This window comes from Acomys russatus, chromosome 22, assembly GCF_903995435.1.
Source record: "Acomys russatus chromosome 22, mAcoRus1.1, whole genome shotgun sequence".
In the NCBI taxonomy this organism is placed as follows: domain Eukaryota; kingdom Metazoa; phylum Chordata; class Mammalia; order Rodentia; family Muridae; genus Acomys; species Acomys russatus.
In genome coordinates this window covers 35429338-35453496 of record NC_067158.1, presented here as the reverse complement: position 1 = coordinate 35453496, position 24159 = coordinate 35429338, and the positions used below count along the sequence as shown (strand labels likewise).

General features: G+C 42.4%; 1 protein-coding gene across 13 annotated transcripts in view; it reads left to right on the top strand.

The window, feature by feature from the left end:
- Ldb2 (LIM domain binding 2) overlaps positions 1-24159 on the top strand; it is a 318407-nt gene that overhangs the window by 124065 nt on the left and 170183 nt on the right. For 12 of the 13 annotated variants that reach the window (XM_051164877.1, XM_051164875.1, XM_051164876.1 and 9 more), the window contains exon 2: positions 4363-4465. In XM_051164877.1, the coding sequence (XP_051020834.1) occupies positions 4363-4465 (103 nt within the window). Of the gene's footprint in view, positions 1-3274; positions 3360-4362; positions 4466-24159 lie in introns of those variants that run through there. The other variant, XM_051164878.1, reaches the window with a different exon arrangement.

Sequence of the window (24159 nt, the reverse complement as noted above, 5' to 3'; positions counted from 1 at the left end):
AAGAGCCCGCCTCGAACTCACGCCAGCTGATGGCAAGCTCCAACTCCTGTGATCCATTTCAAGGTGAAAAACAAATCACCATCAGCAGCAGGATTTGGAGGGAAGGGAGCATGTGGATTTGGAATTACACAGACTTTATATAAACTTTCTCACCACTGTCTTGTTATTTTGTTTTATTGAGTAGCTTAACTTTTTTTTTTTTTTTTGGAATTTTGGTCCCTTCTTTAAAAATGATGTAAGCATCGAATGAGATCATAATGAAGATTCAGAACAGAATTTATCAAACAGTCACTACATGCAGCTTTCTTCTCAGTCCTCAAAGACCACTGGGCTTAGTATTTCTTACCAAACAAACATGCAGAGGACTGGCCTGGTGGATTGGTGAAGGTCATTAAGCCATTAAGAGACAGAGTTTATATATTCAAGTGAGGGTGACATAGAGGTTAAGGACATAAATTCCCATAAGGCTGTGAGCTCCACTTGTTGGAGGCACTGAGGGCAGTTGTGAACACAAGGTGGCTTATTGCATGTAAAGCACTTAGAAATACTGGGTTATGGGTCCTGCTCTTAACCCAGGGGCCTCAGTGTGTGGGCTTTACCCAGACTGCTTCCTTTGTGCATGACCGAGCCAGGTCTGACGCAGCTTAATTTTTTTTAAATTTTTATTTGTTTTTTTCAAGCTCTGTTTCTTCCATAAATATTTGTACTCCTATAACTAAAGATTAATCTGAAAGCATTGTGTGTGTGTATTTTTCTAACTTGAAATATAACACAGAATTTTAAATGATGATGATGATGGTCATGATGATGATGTATGGTGCCTGTGTGAAAACAGTAGTGTTCGGGGCTGGAGAGATGGCTCAGAGGTTAAGGGCACTGACTGCTCTTCCAGAGGTCCTGAGTTCAATTCCCAGTAACCACATGGTGGCTCACAACCATCTGTAATGTGATGATGCCCTCTTAAGGCCTGCAGGTGTATGTGTAGGCACATCACTGTGTACATAACAGTAAATAAACAAATCTTTAAAAAACAAACAGTAGTGTTCATCTTCTGACACACATGTAGATGTCCAACAGCTACTGTCAGGAATAAGTACTCTCCTTCCTCTGTGTGTATCAGGATTAAACGTACGTTGGCAAGCTTGTATGGCAAACACCTTTACCCACTGGGCTATCTTGCTGGCTTTAAATGATGCAAGAGGTTTTTATGACTCTTCAAAATCGGCCAAGAAACAAAGAATCAACAAACAACGAAGCTTTGTCCAGTGAGATTTCCAAGCTGGGTTATAAAATAAGGTATGGGTACAATGGTTTTTTTTTTTTTAACCCATTTAGCAAGAAAGCCAGTATTTTATAGACTTGGCAATATTAACTCAAATATTTTAACCCAACTTATGGTGGGCTGTTCACTGAAGATGGGTAATACCACCAATTGTTCCAGGGTGCTGCAGCTGATGTGCCATACTTTTTGCAAATCTGTTCTTCTGAAGTTAGTTTGAATCAAGTAGCATCTCCTTGGGCCATATGCCTGTTGCAACCTGTGCTCAGAATCGTGGAAGGTTTTTTGAGAGTGTGTAAGGCTATTTGTGCACAGACAGCTTTTATGTTATCCCAATCCTCTCCTTTTCTCCCAACAATCTCAAGTCAGCCAGGGCTTCTCCTTTGTTTTTGTCTTGTACTCATTCATTTTGCAGCTGATGTCGCACAGACCAAGAGTCAGATTTCAGGAAAATGGATGTGGAGACCCAATCCAGTCTGTGCACCTTTGGAGGGATTGAGCAGGCACAAGCAGCATTCTAGTTTCCACTTCGTCTTTAACTAGACGGTGGGGCCTGGTGTATGGATTGCAAATGGGTGAAACTTGAAAAGCATCTTGATTCATTTGCGTATTGTTTTTTGTAGAATTCATCTGAACATGGAGTGGCTCCTGCTATAGAAATGCTAGAGAGGTGGTGGACAGAGGCAAAGAAATGGCATTTTCTTCGCCCTCATAAAATTCTATGTCTGCGGGGTCTTGACAGCCTCTAACCCTGTTCAGTCTCACAGCTACCTGGCCGGGTGGCTATTATTGCGATGACTTTTGTAGCTGTGGTTATTTGCAATTTTCAAAGAAGCGAATCAGCCAAACCACCCAAGTTCGACTAGCTAGGAGGGGCAGCATTGTTCACAGAAGCAAATCCCACCAATGAGGTAGTACCTAGCCAGGTTGGGCATGAGCATTGGCAAGGAATCTACACCACAAAGCAGAGAGCCCAAGGAAGAATAGGAAGGATCTTCCTGCTGTTTCTCCCTCCTCTTTCCTGATGCTGGATTCCCTCCTCCCTAACTAAGACTGGCAGGGAGACATGTCAGATGGCTGCAGGAATACAGAGGCAGAGAAAAGTCAGAGCCACCCTGTATTCTGATTCTAAGTCTCGGCCCCACCATTTGTTGGTAAAAGCACACCGGGCACAGTACATTTCCCACCGAGAATCTAGTTTTTGCAGTTGTAAAACTCAGGAAATGATATGAGTAAGTACATTCATTCACAGAATAACTTCTACTGAGAATACCATGGACCGGACACCATTCTGTGGGCTGGAGGAGGCACGAGGGAAAGAAGCCCCTGATCCCAGGAAGCTAATCATTGTTCTGAAGAAGAAAGCAAGACAAAAACAAAAATAAGAGATCTGTGGATTAGATAGGAAAACACAGAAAAAGCAGTCAGAATAGCATTTGGCATGCACTGAATAGCATTAAGGGGTGACTTTTTTCAGCAAATGGTGTTTATTTCCCAAACTGATTTCTCTACTTCCAAACTCATGGATTTTTCTAAATGTTCTAGAAACTTCCAAAACATATAGCTTGAGTGATGGGGGGAGTGGCATCTCAGAAATGTTCAAGGCTGTCTTTACACTGCTTAATTGGTATTCTGCTAGTGGGTGTTGAGGGTGGAACCCATTTCTTCTTCAGATGTGTGCTCTATGGTACTCAACATAGTAAATGGTCAATGAAGTGTTTTAGAAAGGAGAGCGGAGTCGTGGTTTGGATTAGGGACCATATGCAACCCTGGGGTGGCTTTGTATTTACTGCTGTGTTTTCTAAAGCAAAGCTTTGGCCTTAATGTGACTCTTGGGTGAAATCCAGAGGAAGGAGACAGAAGCGTTCGTTTGTCTGAGCTTCTTCCTTTCTGCGGGAGAGGGCGACATCAATCTTCTCAGGCGTCTTAATTGTTCTTGTAAGGAATGGAGCCTCATTTCTGATGCCTTCCAGTGACAACAACTTAATGTTGTCATAAGCAGAACAGCTTAATGGTCAGCAGAGAGATTGCAGTGTCTCCACCAGGGCCCCAGCCTCAGGGGACTATGGAGCAAAGCAAAGTAAGTAGAGAGTCCCTCTGCCCCCACCTCATCTGACAGGCAGCTGGAAGCCATCTTTCCTCCAGTCTGGCACTGGAGCTGACATTCCCTGGAGGAAGATTTTGCTTAAGAATTTGGGGTAATATTGAACACTAGCTTCCTTTTTTAAACAGGACACCACGTCAGTCTCTGCTGTGGGTCCCCTCTTCCCTTGAGGATTAGTGGTGATTTGAGTGGCTTTCAGCTGCATTCTTCCTAAAGTGTTTTCTAGAAAAACAAGAGAAACAGCCAACACAAGATAGACTGGGTAGAGGGCCTGTGTTCTCCTAAACTCTATTTTTCATAATTGTTTTAATGACAAGTGAGTTATTGCCTTAAAAAATAATCTTCAAAAATCCATAGGCATAAGACAATTGTTTCTGCATAGATGTGTGTGTGTGTGTGTGTGTGTGTGTGTGTGTGTTTGTGATACAATGGCTATCTGTTACCATGATATCATGTATAAAAAGTAAAATCATGAATATCTCTATTTGATCAAATCATTTAAAAAAAAAAAAAAAAAGACTATGTTAGCCTGGTTGTAACATTGTGTTTTCCACTGATTAAAAATGGACTCTTAAGACAGTAGAAAGCAAAAGAAAACAATTAAAGCCACAATCTTGAATGTATTCATAGCAAACACCCTTCATAAAGACACAGCCATTGTGTTGCCGAGCACATTTTAAAAATCTTTCCAAATATGTCCTCAAAATTAATGTTTAGTTGGTTAGGTTGGTGTTAGTTTGTCTAGTGAACTGGAATTTGGGCCACATTTGAAGCAATTCATTTGAAAAGTGACTATGCACTACCCACCTCCTCCCAGGACACACACACACACACACACACTCCCACCAATGCTAAGTAAGGAGCATTGTTTGAGGGTTTTTGTTTGTTTTATTTGTTACTTCCCATGTTTCTTTGCCTTCTCTGAGATATTTGCTGCTTAAACCTTTGCCTGTTAAATAAACGACCTGTCTCTTTGCAGGACAGTGACAACCTCTGGTGGGATGCGTTTGCCACTGAATTTTTCGAAGATGATGCCACATTAACTCTTTCATTTTGTTTGGAAGACGGACCAAAGCGATACAGTAAGAAAGATGTTTATTTTCCAAATGTTCCCTCCTATTTCTGTGACTGTAAGAAAACCACAGGAATCTAAAGAGAATACGCCGTCAATAATGTCTCTGCCACTGACAAAGCATTTGCTTCCCACCAAGGCACTGTCACTGAGTGGCAGCCCATGTCACCACTGTGAGGTTCCCTCTGAGGCTTAGACTGTTTGGATAGTTGCTGATTTAGTGAGGGAAACAGATACAGACCAAGTTGCCCAATCAGAAGTGGGTAGCAGAAGGATGAGGGTTTCGCATGTGTCTTGTCAGCAACCTCCTCTTACCCCTGGGGGTATTTGCTTCTGATTGTGAAAGTTTTTTTTTTAAGAAAAATCCCTTACCATCACACTATCAGCCCCATCCTCTAATTCCCACTTATCCATGATATTAGGTATTTATTTGACACGTGCTATCTTTTCTCGCGCACAGGGGAAGCCTCAGCTGCTTTGAACATGCAGTTCTGGATTAGTGTTGACAGAATTATAGTTCCTTGTCTTTTTGGCAAGTGATAATTCGGTAAAGATCCCCAAATTACAGCGAGTGGCACCTTGGGTAACAGCTGATCTGTCCTGATTAGGTTCAGCCGACTTGTCAGGCATTAGATTTGCTTGTTGTACTATCAGACCAAGAGCCATAGATCCATCAACACAGAAGCAATTAATGTCCGCTTAGATCAGAGAAAAACATGCTATCAGAATCAGCAGTGCTCATATGAAAGGACCTGTCAGAGGGGAAAACAGTCCCACATCACAAACCCCGAGATTATGGTAGAACTAACACAGCATGAAACAGTCTGCCCAGAGCACTTGACAATCCATAGGTGATAGGCTTGTGATAAACATTGCTCAAAACACTGAGAGTGGCTGGATATGTTCAAAAGTCTCCAGGGAATAATGTGTCTTTGGGGTTTTTTTTGTTTGTTCGTTTTTGGTTTTTGGTTTTTTGAGACAGGGTTTCTCTGTGTGTAGCCTTCCTGTCCTGGGCTTGCTTTGTAGACCAGGCTGGCGTCGAACTCAATAGAGATCCGCGTGCTTCTGTCTCCTGAGTGCTGGCATTAAAGGTGAGCGCCACCACTGCCTGGCATGCCTTTGTTTTTCATATAAGGGTGTTTTAGAGAATCTAGTACTAGCTGGGTCTATAGTATGACAAATTATTTATTCATGCTAACACATGCATATAGTGACTTTGTGGGATAGCAAAGGAGAGAGTCGACCACCATGGGTTTTTCATCCTGTGGTTAACTTGTTTTAGGGGCATCTAGTTAGATTTTGGTATCTTGAGCTAATTTGTATGAGAGGGACAGTAGGCCAGACAATGGTCTGTTGAAGTGTCTGGTGCCAGCACTGGTATTCTTACTTAATGGGAGTTCTACTTTTCCTTTGTTAGTGTCGCAATACACTGCAGGCTCTAAAACAGCATTGGGGAAAGCGCAGGTAGGCAAATGAATGAACTCAGCAGCCCAGCAGATCTTCTTTCCTCAGGTCCTTAGTCAGTGGTGACTAATTTCTACCCAAGCAGTCCTCACTTCCTGAGCTGTCTTGTTTATTCATTCAGTTATTTGTTTTCTGAGGTATAGCATAGCTAACTTCGTTATCATTATTTTATGTTCCTGAGCTTTGCCTGCTGGGGACTCTATAAGGGTCTGCTCAGAGAACTAGAATTAACTAGAATTACAGTTTTGAAGCCTGTGCCGACAAACCAGACTCTTGCTCTTCCCTCTGTCGACCCGATATCCAGACATCACCCGGGGCGGGGCAGGATCTGTGTTAGTGAGAAGTCTTATGTCCGTTCACAGGAGGAAACGCGTGACTGTGAACCATCATTGCCCAGGCTTCTTTGTTTCTCTGAGCCAAAATATTTCCCGAGTAGAGAAGGGAAACAAAGATGATAGATAGGCTGGAGCCGAGTCTCATCAGCAGCCTCTCTGACAGCCTGGTGATGCACGCACCCAGCTGATGTGCGGACGAGCGACAGCTGATTGACAGCCCAGGGCTCAGATACAGAGAAGATGAAACCTGCCTAGAACATCTGACATGCTGCTTATGCGGGACTCCCAAGCACTGCCACCTTAACCCATTCTAGAGGCAGGCGCAGTGTGCCAGGCTAGGAAAATATCTGGCTGTCCCTGGGCTCAAAGCTGAGGTCTTTCCTTGATGACTCCCAAGGAGCAGAATTCATTTTCTCTTTAATAGGAAAATAAGACTTACCTATTAGATTATTTGTAGGACGATGTCCCTAGTTATCTATGCTTGGCAGTAAGAAATATTCTGAGGTAATTTATAGCCTTCACTAGAACAACCTCTTTCTTCTCCCTGTCATCTTCTGTGTTTCTAGAGGATCATTGCGGTTATAAACTGCCCTATCTCTGAGCTATCCTCATCCTGCTGCCTTTTAGTCTAATGTTAGCTCCAGGTAGGTGGGGGTTTTGGTGAGTGCTAGGTTGTCAGGCTGATGGAAGAATGCATGTGTTGTAATTGCTGTTCAGTAATATTTTGAATGAGTGAACAAGTGAATAGACACTTAGGGAAATTAAGCCCATCAAGTGGAATGGGTGACAAAACAAGCCTTAACCAAGCTCTTTAGACTTTTCAATATCAAGTGAACTTGATCCATAGTCAGTGCTCTGATGCCATTCATCGAACACTGTAGGATGTATTGGGTTCTACTCTAATAGAGAATAAAACAGCACTATAATAATTCTGCAAGGGGTTGGTGTCTTGGATGACATAGTGGCCTCTCCTTCCAGAAAGCTCTTCTGTCCTGACCTTGCTGCTCTGCCTACGCAGGTCCCTTAACCTTACTCTGTCCTGGTGGTTGGGACTACAGGTGGGATGTGCCTGAGCACAAGTGGTTCCTGTGAAAACTGTAGGCATCTTCCTGGGAAGGTGGCAGCACTCAGTGTGGGAAGCTACAGAGTGGACAAGTATAGAAATTGGGGTGGATGACCTTTGCCTTCCAGCTGTACTCTCACCAGGGGCATGGATCTCCCTTGGATTAAGCAGATTCTCCAGAGGGAAGCAGACCATAGGTAGGTGCTTCCCTCTTTGAGCTGAAAAGGAGTGAGTCATTTTTTGTTTTGTGACATCATCTCACAGAGCCTAGGCTGGCCTTGTAGTCCCTGGAAAGTGCTGGGTGACTGCATCCTGCCTGCTGAGGTTACAGGTCTGTGCTACCACATCTACTTTATGTGGTGTCAAAAATCAAACCTGAGGCTTCAGACACTTTACCAACTAAGTTCCATCTTAGCCCTAAGAATTTTTTGATTATGTAAAGAGAGATGCATGAAAGTCCATCTTGGTGGGGAGTGGGTGTGGGTGTCACTAGGCTTCCTGTCTGTTACTTATAGGCCACTCTACTGTTTTCTCCTCCTCCTCCTCCTCCTCCTCCTCCTCCTCCTCCTCCTCCTCCTCCTCCTCCTTCTTCTTTCTCTCTCTCTCTCTCTCTCTCTCTCTCTCTCTCTCTCTCTCTCTCTCTCTCTCCCTGTCTCCCCCCTGACCCCCTTTCTCACACACACACACGCACCCTGTCCTTACATTGCCCATAATTAAGGGCAATATGGCTATTTTTGATAACAGGTATAAAGGTCACAAAAAATTACAAATGCTTTTATTCAACATAGAGGGCCCGGGAAGTCATTGATACATATCCTTAAGCCCTCTTCATGCCTGCTTTGTGACTCTAATCCAGTGTGATGGGTTGTTAGTTCCTTCCTTGTCTAATACTGAGAGAACATTTGTAAGTTAGGTTGACCAACCACCACTTTAAGAATCTTGCTTTTCTTTGCTCTTCTTAGACAGGTAGCAGAATTGTGCTGTCTGCTCTGTCTTCTCATGACTGTCACAATCATCTGAGTGACATGCTGCTTGGAGCCTTTTTAGCAGACCTATCCAGAGCCTGCCACATTTTTAGAAAATATGTATGATGTCTCACAATTCATTCAGGAAACATTTCTTTGGAGTAGTGTTACAAAAAGATTCAGAGGACCACGTGGTACACATGATAGAAACTCTGTTCCCCATGGGAAGAGTGGCCATAGTACTACCATCCCTGGGTTTGTGCCAAATGACATAATATAATGGAAGAACTTAGGACTACTTGTAGCACACTCACTAGCATCTATGATTGACAAGAATGAGCAGCATTTGCCTTTTGAACATTCAAGAAGCAGACCTTCCGGTAGGGACTTGCCACGGGGAGTGTGTAGAGCTATTTGCTGAAGCTCCCTGGGCAGGTGGGAGCCTACAAGGCCCCTCCACTGCACAGTTCTAGCTAACATGCAGCCGCGATGAGATTCTGTTTTTCTCTGCATTTAATTGCCCAGTAAAGCCACGCCCACTTCCGGTGTTTACAGAATGACCCAGAAGAAGAAACCAAAAGAAGGGCTGGTTAAACCTAAGCACGGCTCTATCCTCTGGAGGTGGAGATTCTAGAGCATTTCACTAACTTGGTTGACATTTGGATGGCATGAAATAAATAAGCAACATCATCTTGTTGGCCTTCCTTACAGGAAAGGGAAGTTTTGGGTTGATCCCTGAACTCAATCCAGCTGCATGCTTTGGAATATCTCATTTTAGAAGCATCAGTAGCTTCCACTGAAAAGTGCAAGTTTAGTGAGATGCTACATTCAGCACATTCAGCCCTGTGAAAATATTTCATGTGCCTTGGCCTTTGCTATTTGATTGAAAACCAATAAGCCTATTGCTACCTCTAGATCAAAACCCAGGACAATTTGGGCAAAAAAGTGATGGCATCAGGAGTTACAGAGTGCTGTAACAGTAGATGGAACAGGCACTCCACCCTCTCATCTCTAATAAATACCACACTAATGGTCACATGACATAATAGGCAAAATTGTGCTCCAGATAAATTTAAAGTGCTGTACAAATTGGAGAGATAATTATCCCCATATTTAAGGTGGATCTTTGGAGTTTGGTGAATTTTTCTTTGCCCTCTATATGTTAATAATCAAACTTTCATGGAATCGGAGGCAGTGGCTTGATCCTTTCTTCATAGGGCAAACATTGTAAAATTCATAGATTTAACCAGGTCAGACCTCTGATGGCCTTCAACATCTCTGTTGAGAAGCCTGAATGAGGCACTAGGGAGAAAAGCAACACTATGTGTTTTCTGGAGACTCTGTGACTGTGAGGTCCTGGTACAAAGCATTCCTGGCTTTTGGTTTTATCGAGTATATTCCTACTTTTATATCCTCCATAAAAGTCTCAAACTAAAATGACTCCATCCATAATGAGTTATAGGAAAGGCAAGGTGAACTTTCTGATTGCTACAGTGACAGATGTTCCCTGTCTGTAGACAATTGGCATTATGTACAATAAACAACTTTAGGGGACAAACCTAAGCTGATCTTCCTAACTATGAACTTCTTAGCCTGAAGGTAAAATGTTAGTCTAGTAATAAAATACTTGGGTTATACTTATAAAGATGCTTCTTGGTTCACAGAGGAGTGGTGACCTGATGACCCCAACTAGACATTGAAAACATCACAACTAAAAAGTGTATTGGCTGGCAACACCATCTTCCTCATGAGCATAGGACTGACTGCCTACTGCAAGAGGCTGCTGTGTAGCTTGCCCAGGAAGCAATTAGAATGCAAACTGACCACCTATGTCTCTGTGATGCTATGTAAGCCATATTAAGACACAGGCAAAGAATAACTATACTGCAAAATCCTCTTCTGTCCATGCGAAGATCACATTTAACTTTGCATCCTGCTATTTTTCTTTGTTAAATATCACAGCCTTGTGTGAGTGACCCCAGTTCATCACCAAATACGAAATTATAAAAATTTAAGAGCATCCAAATGGGACTACAACATGGCACATTATATGAAATGTATTTTTATTCACGGAAGCCCTGCTTCTGCATGTGTTGAGCTAACTGTGTTAGTTCCCCCTTCCAGAAGCACCTCAGCAGACTTGAGAAATCCCACTCTGCCTGAGTTGACAGTCCAAGACTGTCCACAGGTGGCTATGTTAGAGAGTAGGGTAGGAGTTGAGTACAAAAAATAGGTGTGGTTTCTGGTCTGCCTTAAAGGAACTTGCCAGCTAACAAGTGTGGTAAATAAACATACATACTAGTAATCCTAATGTATAACTACTGTACTATAAGAATGGGACAAGGAAGATACTGCAAAGAATGAATTAAAAAATAAGAATAGTCAAAGGTAGGAATAAATAGAACTTAGGCAGATTTTATTTGATGCATAACCTGATGACTGTTGTTAACGTTACACTACTTTGTCTTAAAAATTTCCAGAGAATAATCATTTTAGGTACCTTTAAAACTACAGCAACAAACAAAGGTCAGAATATCGGGAAATTGTGCTATATTAATTTTCTTGGGTTTTGTTTCAGTGTATTTTTATAACAAAAGATGTTGTGTGCCTAAATTGTGTATAAACACTTCATCATGTTATCTTGCTTTAATTTGTATCTTTTTTTTTTTTTTTTTTTTTTTTGTGTTGTTGGGATGACACCCAGGGACAACAATGAGAAGAATGAAGCAAGCATTCTATACCTTAGCTACAGCTCTAGCCAGCAAAGATGAGGATTCTACATATGCTATGGACTGGATACACAAATGCAACCCAACATGTGGGCTTATCTAGCTGTAAGCACAGTATGGCACTTATAATTTCACCCATGTTTTAAAACATTTGCACTAACACCACCTCAAGTTGCTGCAACTCATCTTTCATTAGACTACAAGACAAATCATAGAGTAACTTGTAAATTTGTAGAGCGAATGCGGGGTTGCGATTCCAATTTAAACTCAAACCTAAAGTGACACCCACAGCATTAGATCTGGTAAATTCTTTAAATGTTTTGGACCGTGCACTATTACACTGTTCTTCTAAATAAAGTCTGATTAAATCATCAAGTTGTATAAAACAAGTAGTCTGAGCAATGGGTAAGTAGCTGCTGGCATCTTCCTATGAGTGAGTCTTATTAGACATAATTTTAGTGCAAAAATCCCACTTATTTACTTAACCTTCCTGAAGGATGGTTGACATGTCATTTTCTGTGCCCTGGAAAATAAATAAATAAATAAACAAACAAACAAACAAAACCTCGTGCTCTGGGCATGTTAAAGAGCCAATGAAACTATTACTTTGAAATCAAACAAACAAAGAACTCTTAGCAAGTCTTAGCCATATCATTTCCTTATTTTATATTGTTATTTTGCTTAGCTTTTTCTTGAGACAGAGTCTCCCTGTGTAGCCCAGGCTGTTCTCAAACTCACCAGCCCTCAGGCCTCAGTCGCCCAAGTGTTGGGATTATTCCCCCATATCCACATTTTTCCATGGAGATTCCTCTTGCCTCTTAGTATGAACCTTTTCCTTAATGCTCAGCATCATAGCGATCATGTCCATTTGAAACACCCTTTACCACGCACTCATGTTAAAGTGTTTGTGTCATGTTTTCAAGTGGTGAGTACATCTTACGTATATGGTTGGAGTAAAATAAAGCATTCACTGATGTTGTGCTAAATCGACATTCTTCCATGACTTCAGCAAACAGTATTCAGGTGCATTGCATTAAGACTATAGCAATCCTATGATAAATTGGCTATCAAGATATGCTTCATGGCTTACTATTCAATGCCAGAAGTCCTGCAAGAGTATTTGAATTTAGGAATCTACTGTGTTATGCCTCCATTCCAAGAGAATCTGCTTCATACAACCATTATGCTCTATGTGTTTACTTTATATGGTTCATATTCCCTCCTTTCCCTCCCCCCCTTAATCCAGTTTTACATGGGAATGTCTCTGTCGCAATGTATCTTTACTTTCTCTACAAGTCAAGAAGACATGAATTTGACAACAATCAACATTTATGTAAGCATTTAAAACATCTAGTGGAATGAAAGAGGCCACCAGGGCATGGCATTAACAACCACTCCATTTTATGAAATAGAACATAATTTTATCCAGAATCTGTTCTCCATGTTGTCTGGAGCCCCCAACCATTACATTTACCTTCCCCCTTCTACACAGCCATATGTCTTATTTATGTCTACCTTTGAGTAATCTTGTTTCTAACTTGATCCTTGGATTCATTTTGAAGGCCATGTCATATTGGTACGTCAAAATGGGTTCGGATGGATGATGAAAACATATACCTGCTGTCAGCATCTGGTGGTAGAATCAGCTCAGCCTGTGAAATGTTCACTCCCTTCTCACAGACCCACATAGTATCTCCATGTCATTCTCCTGTCCCTCATACAAATCAACCTCCTGAAATACTCTTTCCATGATGCCAACCATCTATGCATGTGCTTTCGGAGTAAAGAGATGCTTGAACATAGTCCACAAATTCAAGTCAACTACCTGAGAGATGCAATTGTCTGTCACAAATATTCTATGAAAATATGTGAAGTCATTCTGACATGTGAATGGCCAACTACACTCACTTTTTTTTTTTTTTTTTTTTTTTTTTGATTAAGGCATTTAGGACAGTTTTAATCTCAAGCTTTGAAGACAATTAAATAATCAACTTTTCAAGGTTGTCTGCATTGAAAATAAGTAAATATCCCATGCTTATCTACTATCTTTCAGTAGGATTATAAGAGAAATGATAAATAGTATTTGACTAATTATCCAAATAAAAGGCTAATGATACCTTTAATCGTTCTCCATGCTTAGACACTGTACCAGCGTGAAGACCCTGCAAAGGTTGTAGTATTTAGAACTCTGTTTTTTTTTTTAATGCAGGCCCCCAAATCAGTAATTATGCGAGTCATTATTCAGGTTCCCAGTAGTACGGCAGCTATTTTTCACTTGATAATTATTCTGTTAAGCTGATGTCAGACCAGCACTGTGCCTCAGTTAAGAAAATGGCCCACCAGCCCAGGATGAGCATACCCAGCTGGGGAAACTGCTTCTAGGTTTATAAACCCAGTCTGATCTCTGCCATAGTCTCACTGGCACTAGTTACAGAAGTTCTGAGAAGTCTTCTGTTAGGCATCAGATGTGCTCAGCATCTTTCCCAAGGTCCCACTGCATCTCTTGCCAGTGAGTGCTTGCATTGTGTTCCTCCCATTCATGGCGCTGGCCTTCAGCATGCACTCTCTGTTCAGTGCCCTCAGGAGTTGGGAAGATGAGCCATTCCTGGGGAAGTAAGGAAAATATGTGGTCCTTCATGTGATCAGTTGTTTTTGTCTAAAAAGACCCTGGTATGGATTTTAACTTCAGTTCCAACTAAGCAGATGTAGCCATGGATGTTACCATTTTCATAAAAAAGAATCAGAAAATGGATTTTTTGTTTCAGTATGAGGCAGAGTTGAGGTCTGTATTAAGAAAAGGATTCAGCATAGTTTTAAGCTTGAGGGGAGAAGAAAAGCCATTAAGGAAAGACTGCACCTTCAGGACATGACTGCTGGCATCTCAAGGAGGAGGGGGCCACTCAGTGGATTTGTAATGTAGTCCTTTTGAATGGATAAACCAAACTTTGGACCTGGTTAAGGAGTTAAAACGAGAAACACGCTAATGATGGCTTGAAGTTTGAAATAGTCTTTGACAAATCAGGACTGTCTTATTAGGGTGCTTGGTGAGGATGGTGTTCTGTTCCCCTCCATTGTCCCATAACTGATATTAAGTGTCAGACCAGACCTCCACAGTTAATATGCGCTGTGCAGGAGTGGATGGTGTATCTCACACATCTTCACTGCCGGTCTCATATGATGAAGAAAGTGAGCTCCTAGGGAACGTAGGATCTATCTCTTCTTCCCTATACCCCTACTTCTTGGTCTTTTACCACTGCACCACTGAACAGCAATGAACAGAGGAACTCTTGACCTGTTACCTGATTAGATCAGAGAGACTCCTGCACTGATCCTAAAAAAAATGTGCCTTTCCCCTCTTTACTCACTTTCCCCAGAAACAGGACAGGTAAAAAAAATAATCTGATTTTCATGGCACACGAGCACCCATAGCTTCCCTTTCTTTTCACAGTTAAGTGTGGACTGCTGAAATCCTTCTGACACTGCTGCCACAAACACTGACATTTGTAAGCTTTCTTCGTCCGTGCAGTGTGGGATCCTCCATATGTCTTCCACAGTAACTCCCTGTGTTTTTAGGGAATCTGAAGATTTATTTCCTTCCAAGTCCTCGTTGTTGGCACTTCCTCCAAGCCTCCCAAACTGCCAAGCGATGAACTTCAATTTAGAGGAGCTGTTACATTTGTCATTGTGAATTTACTCAACGTTAGATACATTTGGAGATTTATGCTCATCCCCCAATGGGCCCTCCGAACAGCTCGGAAGCTCAAGAGGGTGCTCAGTTCACTTCCTTTTCACTGCTGTGCACATGGAGTTTTTAGATGCCTGCAGTTGCCCTGCCAGGGCTCAGGGTCCCCACCATTGTCTCAGCCTGGAAACATTTGCATTGGTAGGCTCTCCACTGTGGCTATCCGCTATAGAGTCAGGAGGAGGGTCCACTTTGTGCCATGTGCCCTGGAAGCCTTTTACTGTTTACTTTAAAGGCAAATGGCCCAGGGTTGTGAATCCCACAAGCCTGGCTTGTGGATGTAGCTGCTTTTAAAAAGCTGATCCCGTATTTTCTCTCTTCTCTCTGAGCCTTACTATTTTCCATGGAAACTATATTTGCCTAGCACAAGAATAATGGCACCTACAAGCAACACACACACACACACACACACACACACACACACGCACACGCACACGCACACACACACACTTCCTGCTACATAAAGACAATCAATAAATCATGCCGATGATGACTATTTTTATAGAAAGCCTTCAGATAGGTTGCCCCTTGTGTTCTGCACATCAAGGAACCCAAAGCTGTTAGTGATTCCAATTGCACCTGACTGTGAACCATTTTAAAGATGAGTCAAAGGACAAAGCACAGTAACATATAACCCACACCAGCCACCTTTCTTCTAGATTATTTCCAATAAAAAATATCAGAGGATATCTTTTTGCAAGTCTTTAATGACCAGCGCCATGTGTTTTATAACAGCAATAGCAACTTGTATATATGGAAATGTGAAACCCACTTCTAGAATTAACAAGGTAGGTTGCTGTGAACAAGCCAGAGTTGACTTAACTTCTGGGTGTGTTGTATACAAATAACACAGCTGTCACTCAACTTCATGTTCTTTTTTTTTTTTTTTAGCTCAGAGAGTCCAATTAATGCTATCTATAAGTGCATAGCTGTGGGATCATCCAATGGGACATGGGTAAACTGCTAGTGCTTGCCCCCATCCAAAACAAAGACTCCCTGTACCACCAACTGCCCAGGCAGGTGTGATGCTTCATGACTCCTTCCCTCTTCCATGGTAACAATTTTAACTCGTTCAGTCTTCTTGTGCTTGTAACCACAGCTGCCACGGATGCATGAGTGCAACAGCCAGGCCATGTGTAAGGCACAGAATTCCCTTGGTGGACTATTGAAAGCTCTGGAAGCCTCTCTGTACTCTCTACTTTGTGTCCTCTACACAACTTAGAATTTTTCCCTTTCAAGGCCAGCAGGGGAGGTGCCTCCTTTCGATTCTATGACTTTAAGTGTCACCTGCTTATACCAGGCCAACTCAATGGTCCCTCATCCTCTCCCCCCGCCCCAACCTGTTCCTTAAAATCCCAACCGTTTGATTAGGAACTTCAATTACATCAGCAACAACTGTCCTCTACAGGAGGTAACTTAGGCACAGTGTGGCTGCCACCATCGTAGTTGCAAAGTGCTTCTGTTGTCAAGGATAAAGAACACTGGGAGTGTGTGCCTTGGCAGTGGGAATATTGGAGAGTCGCTTAGGTGTGTGCATGGCACATACGTAACTGTATTATAACACATGAAGTACTAAGAAGCCTCAAAAGACATAAGTGTCCTGTGAATCCCAGGAGGATAAGCTGCTCAGGAGGCTAAAGAGATGCAGAGGGGTAGAATTCAAGTACACAGCAGTAGGTGTGAGTAAGGGCAATGAACAGGGACAGAGCAGAGCCTCTCAAGGAAGGCATAGGATATATTTAGGGGAAGTGGTTAATGGGTTTGCTTGGTTGGAACTTACCTTTACAAAACTGCTGTGGATCTTAATTGTTTCAGGATTTATTCATTTTATTTAGTGTGTATGGCTGTTTCGTCTGCATGTATCACTTGTATCTTGTGTGTGCAATACTTAAAGAGGCCAGAAGAAGGCCTCTGAAAATGGATGATTTTGAATGGTTTTGAACCACCATGTGGATGCTGGGAACTAAACCTCGGTCTTCTATGCTCTTTACCTCCAAGTGATCTATCCAGCCCTCTCCGAGGTCTTAAATAGGCTGATATGATTTGAGCCTATAGAATCTTTACCATGCATGCTGAAGGCCCTGAGACACTGAGAGGACATTTGTGGGAGTAAGTGGGAGATGAGCCTGGTCTAGCCCCAAGTCTCTTATGTAAAACTCTGAATCCATCCTTTGTGGTCACCCTTCAGACTTTAGAAAGGTCTGTTTTTTTATTCCCTACATTTTATGTCAGAGGGTTTCAACTTTAGAGGCCCGAGGGCCTTATAAACTGCCTTGTGCAGGCTTGCCTCTGTGTAGGTAGTAAAGGAGAAAAGCCTGACTTTTCTCCTACACATTAGGTAGATAACAGTCTCCAGTTATGTTATATAATAAATGGTCTGCTTATTTGTCCATGTCCTCTAGACCAATTAGATTTTAAAATCTTGAAGGTTACTGAGATAAAAATGAATCGGTGATTATCAGTTACTAAAGAGGTACCCAAAAGAAAGGATCACCCCAAATCGGCTTATTCCAACATTCACTGCCCACCCAAGGAGCTATCCTGTTGGTTTGAAGACACGTCATTGCCCACTTCATGTCCTTGGATGAGCCAGCAATTGTCCACCTGGACTCCCCCAACCCATACCTGGCCCTGTAGGTAAATAGATTCTTGTGACAAGTGCTATGAGCAAAATATATGGAACAATACCTATGCAAAGCACGGAGGGATTTCCCTGAGTCTCCACAGGAGAGAGTTGAGAATGGTGGGGGAGCTCCTAAAGATAAGCACAGCAGGAAGATGTACAGGGTTGGCAAACACAGCTAGGAGGGTAAATGTGCCTTGAATATGAGACAAGGCAAAGGGAGGCATTACTGTGTGTAGGCCAAGAGGGTAGAAGGGCTTCGATCTGGGATGGAAGGGTCTGCCTTGTTCTCTTTGTCCCTTCTAGTCTTCAACCTTCAGAGCTCACCTCAATCCCTAGTTTCCTTTACAAGAACCCACCCCTTCTGTCTGTGCCTGCCTATATCTGGCAGCACCCAGGTCATATGCCTCACATGTCTCCCATTGTTCCTGGTTGAATAGTTACTGTGGTGTAGGTTTGGAGATGTCTTTGTGGTTTTTGCTTCTTGATCACCAATAGTGAGTGTTAAGCCTGTATGCGTCTATTAAATAACTAAAAGCTAGTTGGGAGTACTAGAAGTGACAAGCTAATAGTCTGTGGTACTTTAGGCTAGCTTTATTCTACTTACAACACACACACACACACACACACACACACACACACACACGAGATCAAATGACAACTTGCTGAGTTGAGTTCTAGCCTTTCACCAAGTGAGTCCCAAGGCGTTGTCAGATGTGAAAGCAGTGAAGACAGGCATCTGTAGCCACCAAGGCCTTTTCCTGATCCACTCAGAAAGGAAGATCCTTCTAGAGCAGAGATTTCCTACATAAGATGGTCTTAGAACATCATGAAAGTTCACTAGCTCCCCATATCCAGAGACTGACAATTTTGTAATTCTGTGTATAAATATATGGATTACCAGCTAAGAAGCACCCAACCAACTTAATTGTAACCACTCATAATTACCAAATTATGTCCCTGATTGCTTCAGAGAGGTAGAGTTTGGCTTATGTCCACATTCTGCCTGGTAATTTTTCTGGGCCATTGAATTCTGGGTGATACTGTACACTTTGCTCTCATTATTGAATGTTATATTTATCATCAGAGGGATAAGGTTTTTTTTAAACCATAAATAAAATACATGGGTTACATTAAGGAGATATTCCAAGTAATCATTAGGGCTGAAATTCTGTCAACTTGTCAGTGAAAAAGTGTGTGTACAATATAGGACGGCATCAAGACAGACAGAGTAATTGTGTCACTTCATATAGAAGAAAATGTATATTCATATTCATGAAGAAAATGTCATCCAGGAGACAGTCCCCCGATAGGAATGAACAACCAGAGTGGATATGTTCAAGAAGTCCACAAGTTATATTAGACAAGTGTCATATTAGCATAAGGGAGAGAGAAAAAACAGCAACCAACCCTATGTGGAGAGTTCCTGGGTAAGTGCCTGGCATGCTGAGTTGAGCAGCAGGAAGAGCAGAGGGTACTGGAGGGACAATCAAAAGAACAGCTCACACCAGTGGAGGCCTGGTGGGAATCGATCCATGGCGCAGAACAAAAGATGTGCAATGTAGCTAAGCAACTGTTACCAGAGAACGCACTGTGATAGACACCTAGCAAACCTCCAGGGCTCGCAAGTGGCACGTTCAGGGCAGTGTAAAGTCAGGAATATATCTAAACGCAAGAAGATGAAAGCCGCATTTAACAGCTGGCTGTCGGCCAGAAGAGAACGATAGAAACTGTCAGGTAGAGAGTCGAAACCGGCTGATGTCTTTAAGATGGAAGAGACCATGGCGTGCTGCTAATAAAACAAAACCAAGGCATGTTTCTTGAGGTCGCACTGTAACATCTCTGGGAACTCCCTTCCCATCTCCAGTGCCAAAGCTTCATTTTTTTTCCCTTTCCATTAATCATGTGAATTGGACTCTGTTGCTAAAAATTCTTTTTGTTTCGTCTTGTTTTGCTCCGCATTTAAACCTCCCTTATTTAGCCCAAGAAGTAAAAAATGCATGCATTTATGATTCGATCTGACTATAGATTTTAATGTCCAAAGTTTAAATTTAGATATAAAACTCAATTATCTTCCTTAAAAATCAATTGTTTTAAAGCCACTAAAGATGCCCATTTTCTTTCCTGACTTTGTATTTGCTGTCCATCTCTCCAAAAATTTCTTTGCAGCATGAAATCGCAACCCTGGTTAAATTGCCAAAATGAGTTTTAGAAGCCAACATGGGTCAAGAATTTGTAAAAAGAGAATTTTGGCATGTGCTAAATTGTTTATAAAGAAGTCCATCTAGAAGAATTAGAAGGTGGGCTCCTCCCTCTTCTCCCCCTTCTTCTCCTCCCCTCCCCTCCTCCTCCTTCTGCCTTACCCCCTTTCCCACCCCAGATGCTTTTTCTGTGCTTTAGTCACAAAGGTTAGAAGACAGATAATCCACATGCAAGAGATTTTCCTTTCTAAAGTGTAGGAGAATTAGACCCCAAAATTAAAACAAACTCCCTTTATCAAAAGACCCCAAATTCCTAGATACGCCAGCCAACCAGAATTGCAAAGATTTGCATAAAGCCTAAGTAAATAAGCTAGGCTGGGAATTTATTCAATATGAGATTGTAAATGTTATTTTACCTACTCACATATTCATTTCTTCTACACTGAATGCTGCTAACAATTGTTCATTAACTTTCCAAATGTTCTCCATCTTCTTGTACACATTACATAGGAAACAGACTCCTCACCACCTCTGTGAGTACCTACGGCAGCCTTAAAAGTCCACATAGCTTTTGTGAAAATCAGACGTGTCTTTACAATTGAAGCAAAGTGGTATGGATTTTGTCTAGCAGAATCCAAATTAATTTTATCGATTTAAGAATGACCGTTTAAATCGTAAACGGCACGTGGTAGCTTCTAATCTTGGACAAAACATCTGCATACCTATAAGAGCAGAAGAGAAGCAATTTTCAGAGCTCAAAGCTCCTGCCTGTTTTAGCTTCAGAAATTCTTCTCCTGGGAGCCAAGGGAAGCAGAGGGAACCAGTAGGCAGTGAGGTCCCTTCCTGTCCAGAGCAGGTTGTGGCCAGAGTTAGACAAGCAGGAAGCAGGAAGCAGGAAGCAGGAAGCAGGGCATGTGAATGGGAGGGTAGAAGAGCTGGTCTCTCTGCCTGCTAGACACACAGAGGGTTTTCCTCGGGTCCTTGAATCCATCCAGGGGTCCAGCCCCATGGATGGTTGCCCTTTTAAAAGAAATGACAAGGGCTGGGGTTATACATCAGTCATTCAGAATACCTGAGTTTTATTCCCAGAGCTCCCATTCTTTAAAAAGCTAGGCATAATGGCATTGGGAGGGAGGAGACAGGCAGATCCTTGGTCACTGGCTAACCAGCTTAATCTTTGGCATGCTTCAGGCCAGGGAGAGAGCCTGTCTCAGAAAATCAGGGTGCAGGGTCCTTGGCATGACACCCACAATTTCCACACACATGCACACACTCATGCATATGCACCTACATACACACACACGGGAGAGGGGGGTGAGAGAGAGAGAGAGAGAGAGAGAGAGAGAGAGAGAGAGAGAGAGAGAGGGAGTTAGTTCAGCCAAGGTTGAAAAGCTGCTTTACCTTGGATATCAGCATGAGATTGTCTTTTCAAGGATCCGTCAGCACCATATGCTGCATGTCCGGTAACCCTGGAGGAGTTCTGGAGAGCAGGGTGGCAAATGATATCTAGAAGGACCCAGAGCAAATGGGCATTTCTCTTCAATGTCCTCTCTCACATAAGAATGGACTGTCACTATCCTTCTGTGCCCAAGCCTCAGCATTTCAATTCACAGCACAGACTTGTAGGGAACCCTATGGGGACCAGTCTTCCTCATCTTTCAACAGAAAGAGTAAACAGAAAATGACAGTCTATATATGCATGGTGGCCAGAGGGAAAGAGGTGAGAGGAAGAGGAACCCTGATGGGAGGGAAGGGGTTGGGCAGGAGATAATCACAGGAAGGTGACATGTTTTCTAATAGAATAAGTGAAGTGAAGGGCCACAAAATAATGATCCTCCATTTGACAATGTTTAAGTGTGTGTGTGTGTGTGTGTGTGTACGAACATGTGTGTGCATGTTTTATGTGTATGGGTTTGTCTGCACATGTGTGCACATGCATTGTAGCTCTCCATATTATATATCGAAGGACAGTCTTCATATGGAGGGAAATGCTTTGGCTTGGCTGCCTGGGCAGCTTACTTCCAGGATCCTGTTTCTACCCTTCTGTATTGGGAATACAGGTGGGCCACCATTCCCCCCTGGCACTTACTTGTCTGACAGGAATTCCAACTCTGGTTGTCCTGCTTGTAAGGTGAGCACTTTACCCACTAAGCCATTTCCCCTGTGCCCCCCACCCGAAGGAAATTTTTAATGAAGTTCCATTTCTTTCAGCCAACCAATGCTGTGCACCAGGCACCCTTCCAGGGATGAGAGATTGAGTTTGTGAAATTTGTGGTAATTAACAATGTTGGCATGTCCCTTTAATCATATTCATTCATTTTCCCATTTCCTCATTTACTTAATCAACAAGAATGAATAGATGTTTGTTGACCGATTCACCTTAGTGTATGGGTTTCCCAAAAACTTGGCTCTAAATCTTTGTCTTAACCTGGTCATTTTTTATCAGATGTCCTTTAACAGTCACTACCAGCACAGAAACTGCCATGGGGCACAAGCTAAGCACAGGCCACTAGCTAATGTTTCTCATTTAATCTGGGCCTGCAGTTCTCCTCCTTTATCTAATGAGAAAACTGAGAGTCAGATCTGAGCTGGGACTTTTGTTTTCCTTCTCCATCCAAACGCCACATTCTTTTCCTTGGGTCAGGCTGCCTCTAAAAGTTTGTGCCTTCTTTCTCTAGCGTCATCTCCCCCCAAACACTGAGATTTTCATTCATTATATCTGTTACTACTAATAATAATATGTGATGATAATGTTAGACATAAACATGGTAATTAGGAACATCAGGATGAACTTAATTATTGGCTTGATGGCTAGGATGGTTTGTGTACACTAGCAGAAAAGGCATGCAGCATCTCATTGGGAGACAGTATCTCCACAGGGCAGCCAAATTACTGGAGTGCTGATTGGATGAATGAGTGGCACAGATGAGCAAGCCTGAATTCCTTCATACCAGACAAACAATCTGTGTTCAGTGCTGCTGTTGCCTCACGACATCCCTCAATGCTTTTTCCTTTGAGGCCGATGCCTTAAACTCCAATGTGTTAAAGTTTCATTCTTTTTTTTTTTTTTATTAATTTATTCTTGTTACATCTCAATGTTTATCCCATCCCTTGTATCCTCCCATTCCTCTCCCCCTCCCCAAACACAAAACATGCAGAACAAAGAAAAAATATTAAAAGTTGCAAGGGAAAAGGGCCAAATAACATTTAATGGTAAACCTATCAGAATTACACCCGACTTCTCAGCAGAGACCATAAAAGCCAGAAGGGCCTGGACAGAGATCCTGCAAACCCTAAAAGAACACAGATGCCAGGCCAGACTACTTTACCCAGCAAAATTATCAATAACCATTGATGGAGAAAACAAGCTATTAAAGTTTCATTCTTTTACCCAGTTCCGTGGTTGTTGGACCCATAGCTTGATTCCCAAGTGCTAGGCTGATTCATGGGCAGAATTTCTCAGCCCACAGAGCTTCTAGAGAACAAAGAAACAGCTCAGAGGTCAAGAGTATGTTTTGCTCTTGCAGAAGACCTGAATTCAGCTCCTAATACCCAGGTCAGGCAGCTCATCCTCCCTATAATAATTCCAGCTCCACGGGATAGCATACTCTCTTCTCGCCTCTATAAGCACCCCTTACCTCTTTCTCTCTTAACACAAATAAAATTTTAGAAATCTCTTTAAAAATCTAAAATAAAGAAAATAAAAACTTCCGGACCTACATGAAAATCAGGTGCCAAGTCTATATTATTCTAGCATGGTGTAATATTCCAGACTATCTTTTTACTTACCATATCTCCCTCGGTGGCGCACGCCTTTAATCCCAGCACTCGGGAGGCAGAGGCAGGTGGATCGCTGTGAGTTCGAGGCCAGCCTGGTCTACAAAGTGAGTCCAGGATGGCCAAGGCTACACAGAAAAACCCTGTCTCGAAAAACCAAAAACAAAACAAAACAAACAAAACAAAGAAAACAAACAAACAAACAAAAAACCCATATCTCCCTCATATGTTAACTTTCTTTTTAAAGGCAGGGTCTTTCTACATAGCCCAGGCTATCCTTGAACTTCCTATGTACTCCAGGCTGGCCCTCCAGTTTACCTTGCCATTGTGAATGACCAGGTTAGACACCAGGTATTCTTTCCTCTCAAGTCGCCTTAGAACTAGGAAATTTTGCTGCGTCTTAGGGCACATGGAGCCTCATTTGAACTGGCTCTCCGTCCTTTGCTGAGCTGTGAATTTTAGTCTGGACTCTGTTCAGTTTGAAAAGGGCCTTCAGCAGGATGTTGCCTGGCTCACAGTTTCATTCCTTTTGATGTAGTAGTTTTTACAAAATTAGGTCCCACCGTGGCTGGCCCCTCTGTGCAGCTTCGGCAAGTGACCTCTGAGTGAGTGATCTCTATAGCACCCCCCTCCTAACCCCTCTTCTCCTGTCCCTAAACTTAGGCTAATGCAGAGAAACATTTCCTTAGGTGCAAGGTGAGTTGATTTGCACAGCTAGGTTTTCTAACTGTTTGGTACTCATTTTTAACTTACATTGGTTTTGCTTTGTTGTCGAACCCTATCTCAGCAAAGCGAGCATCCCATA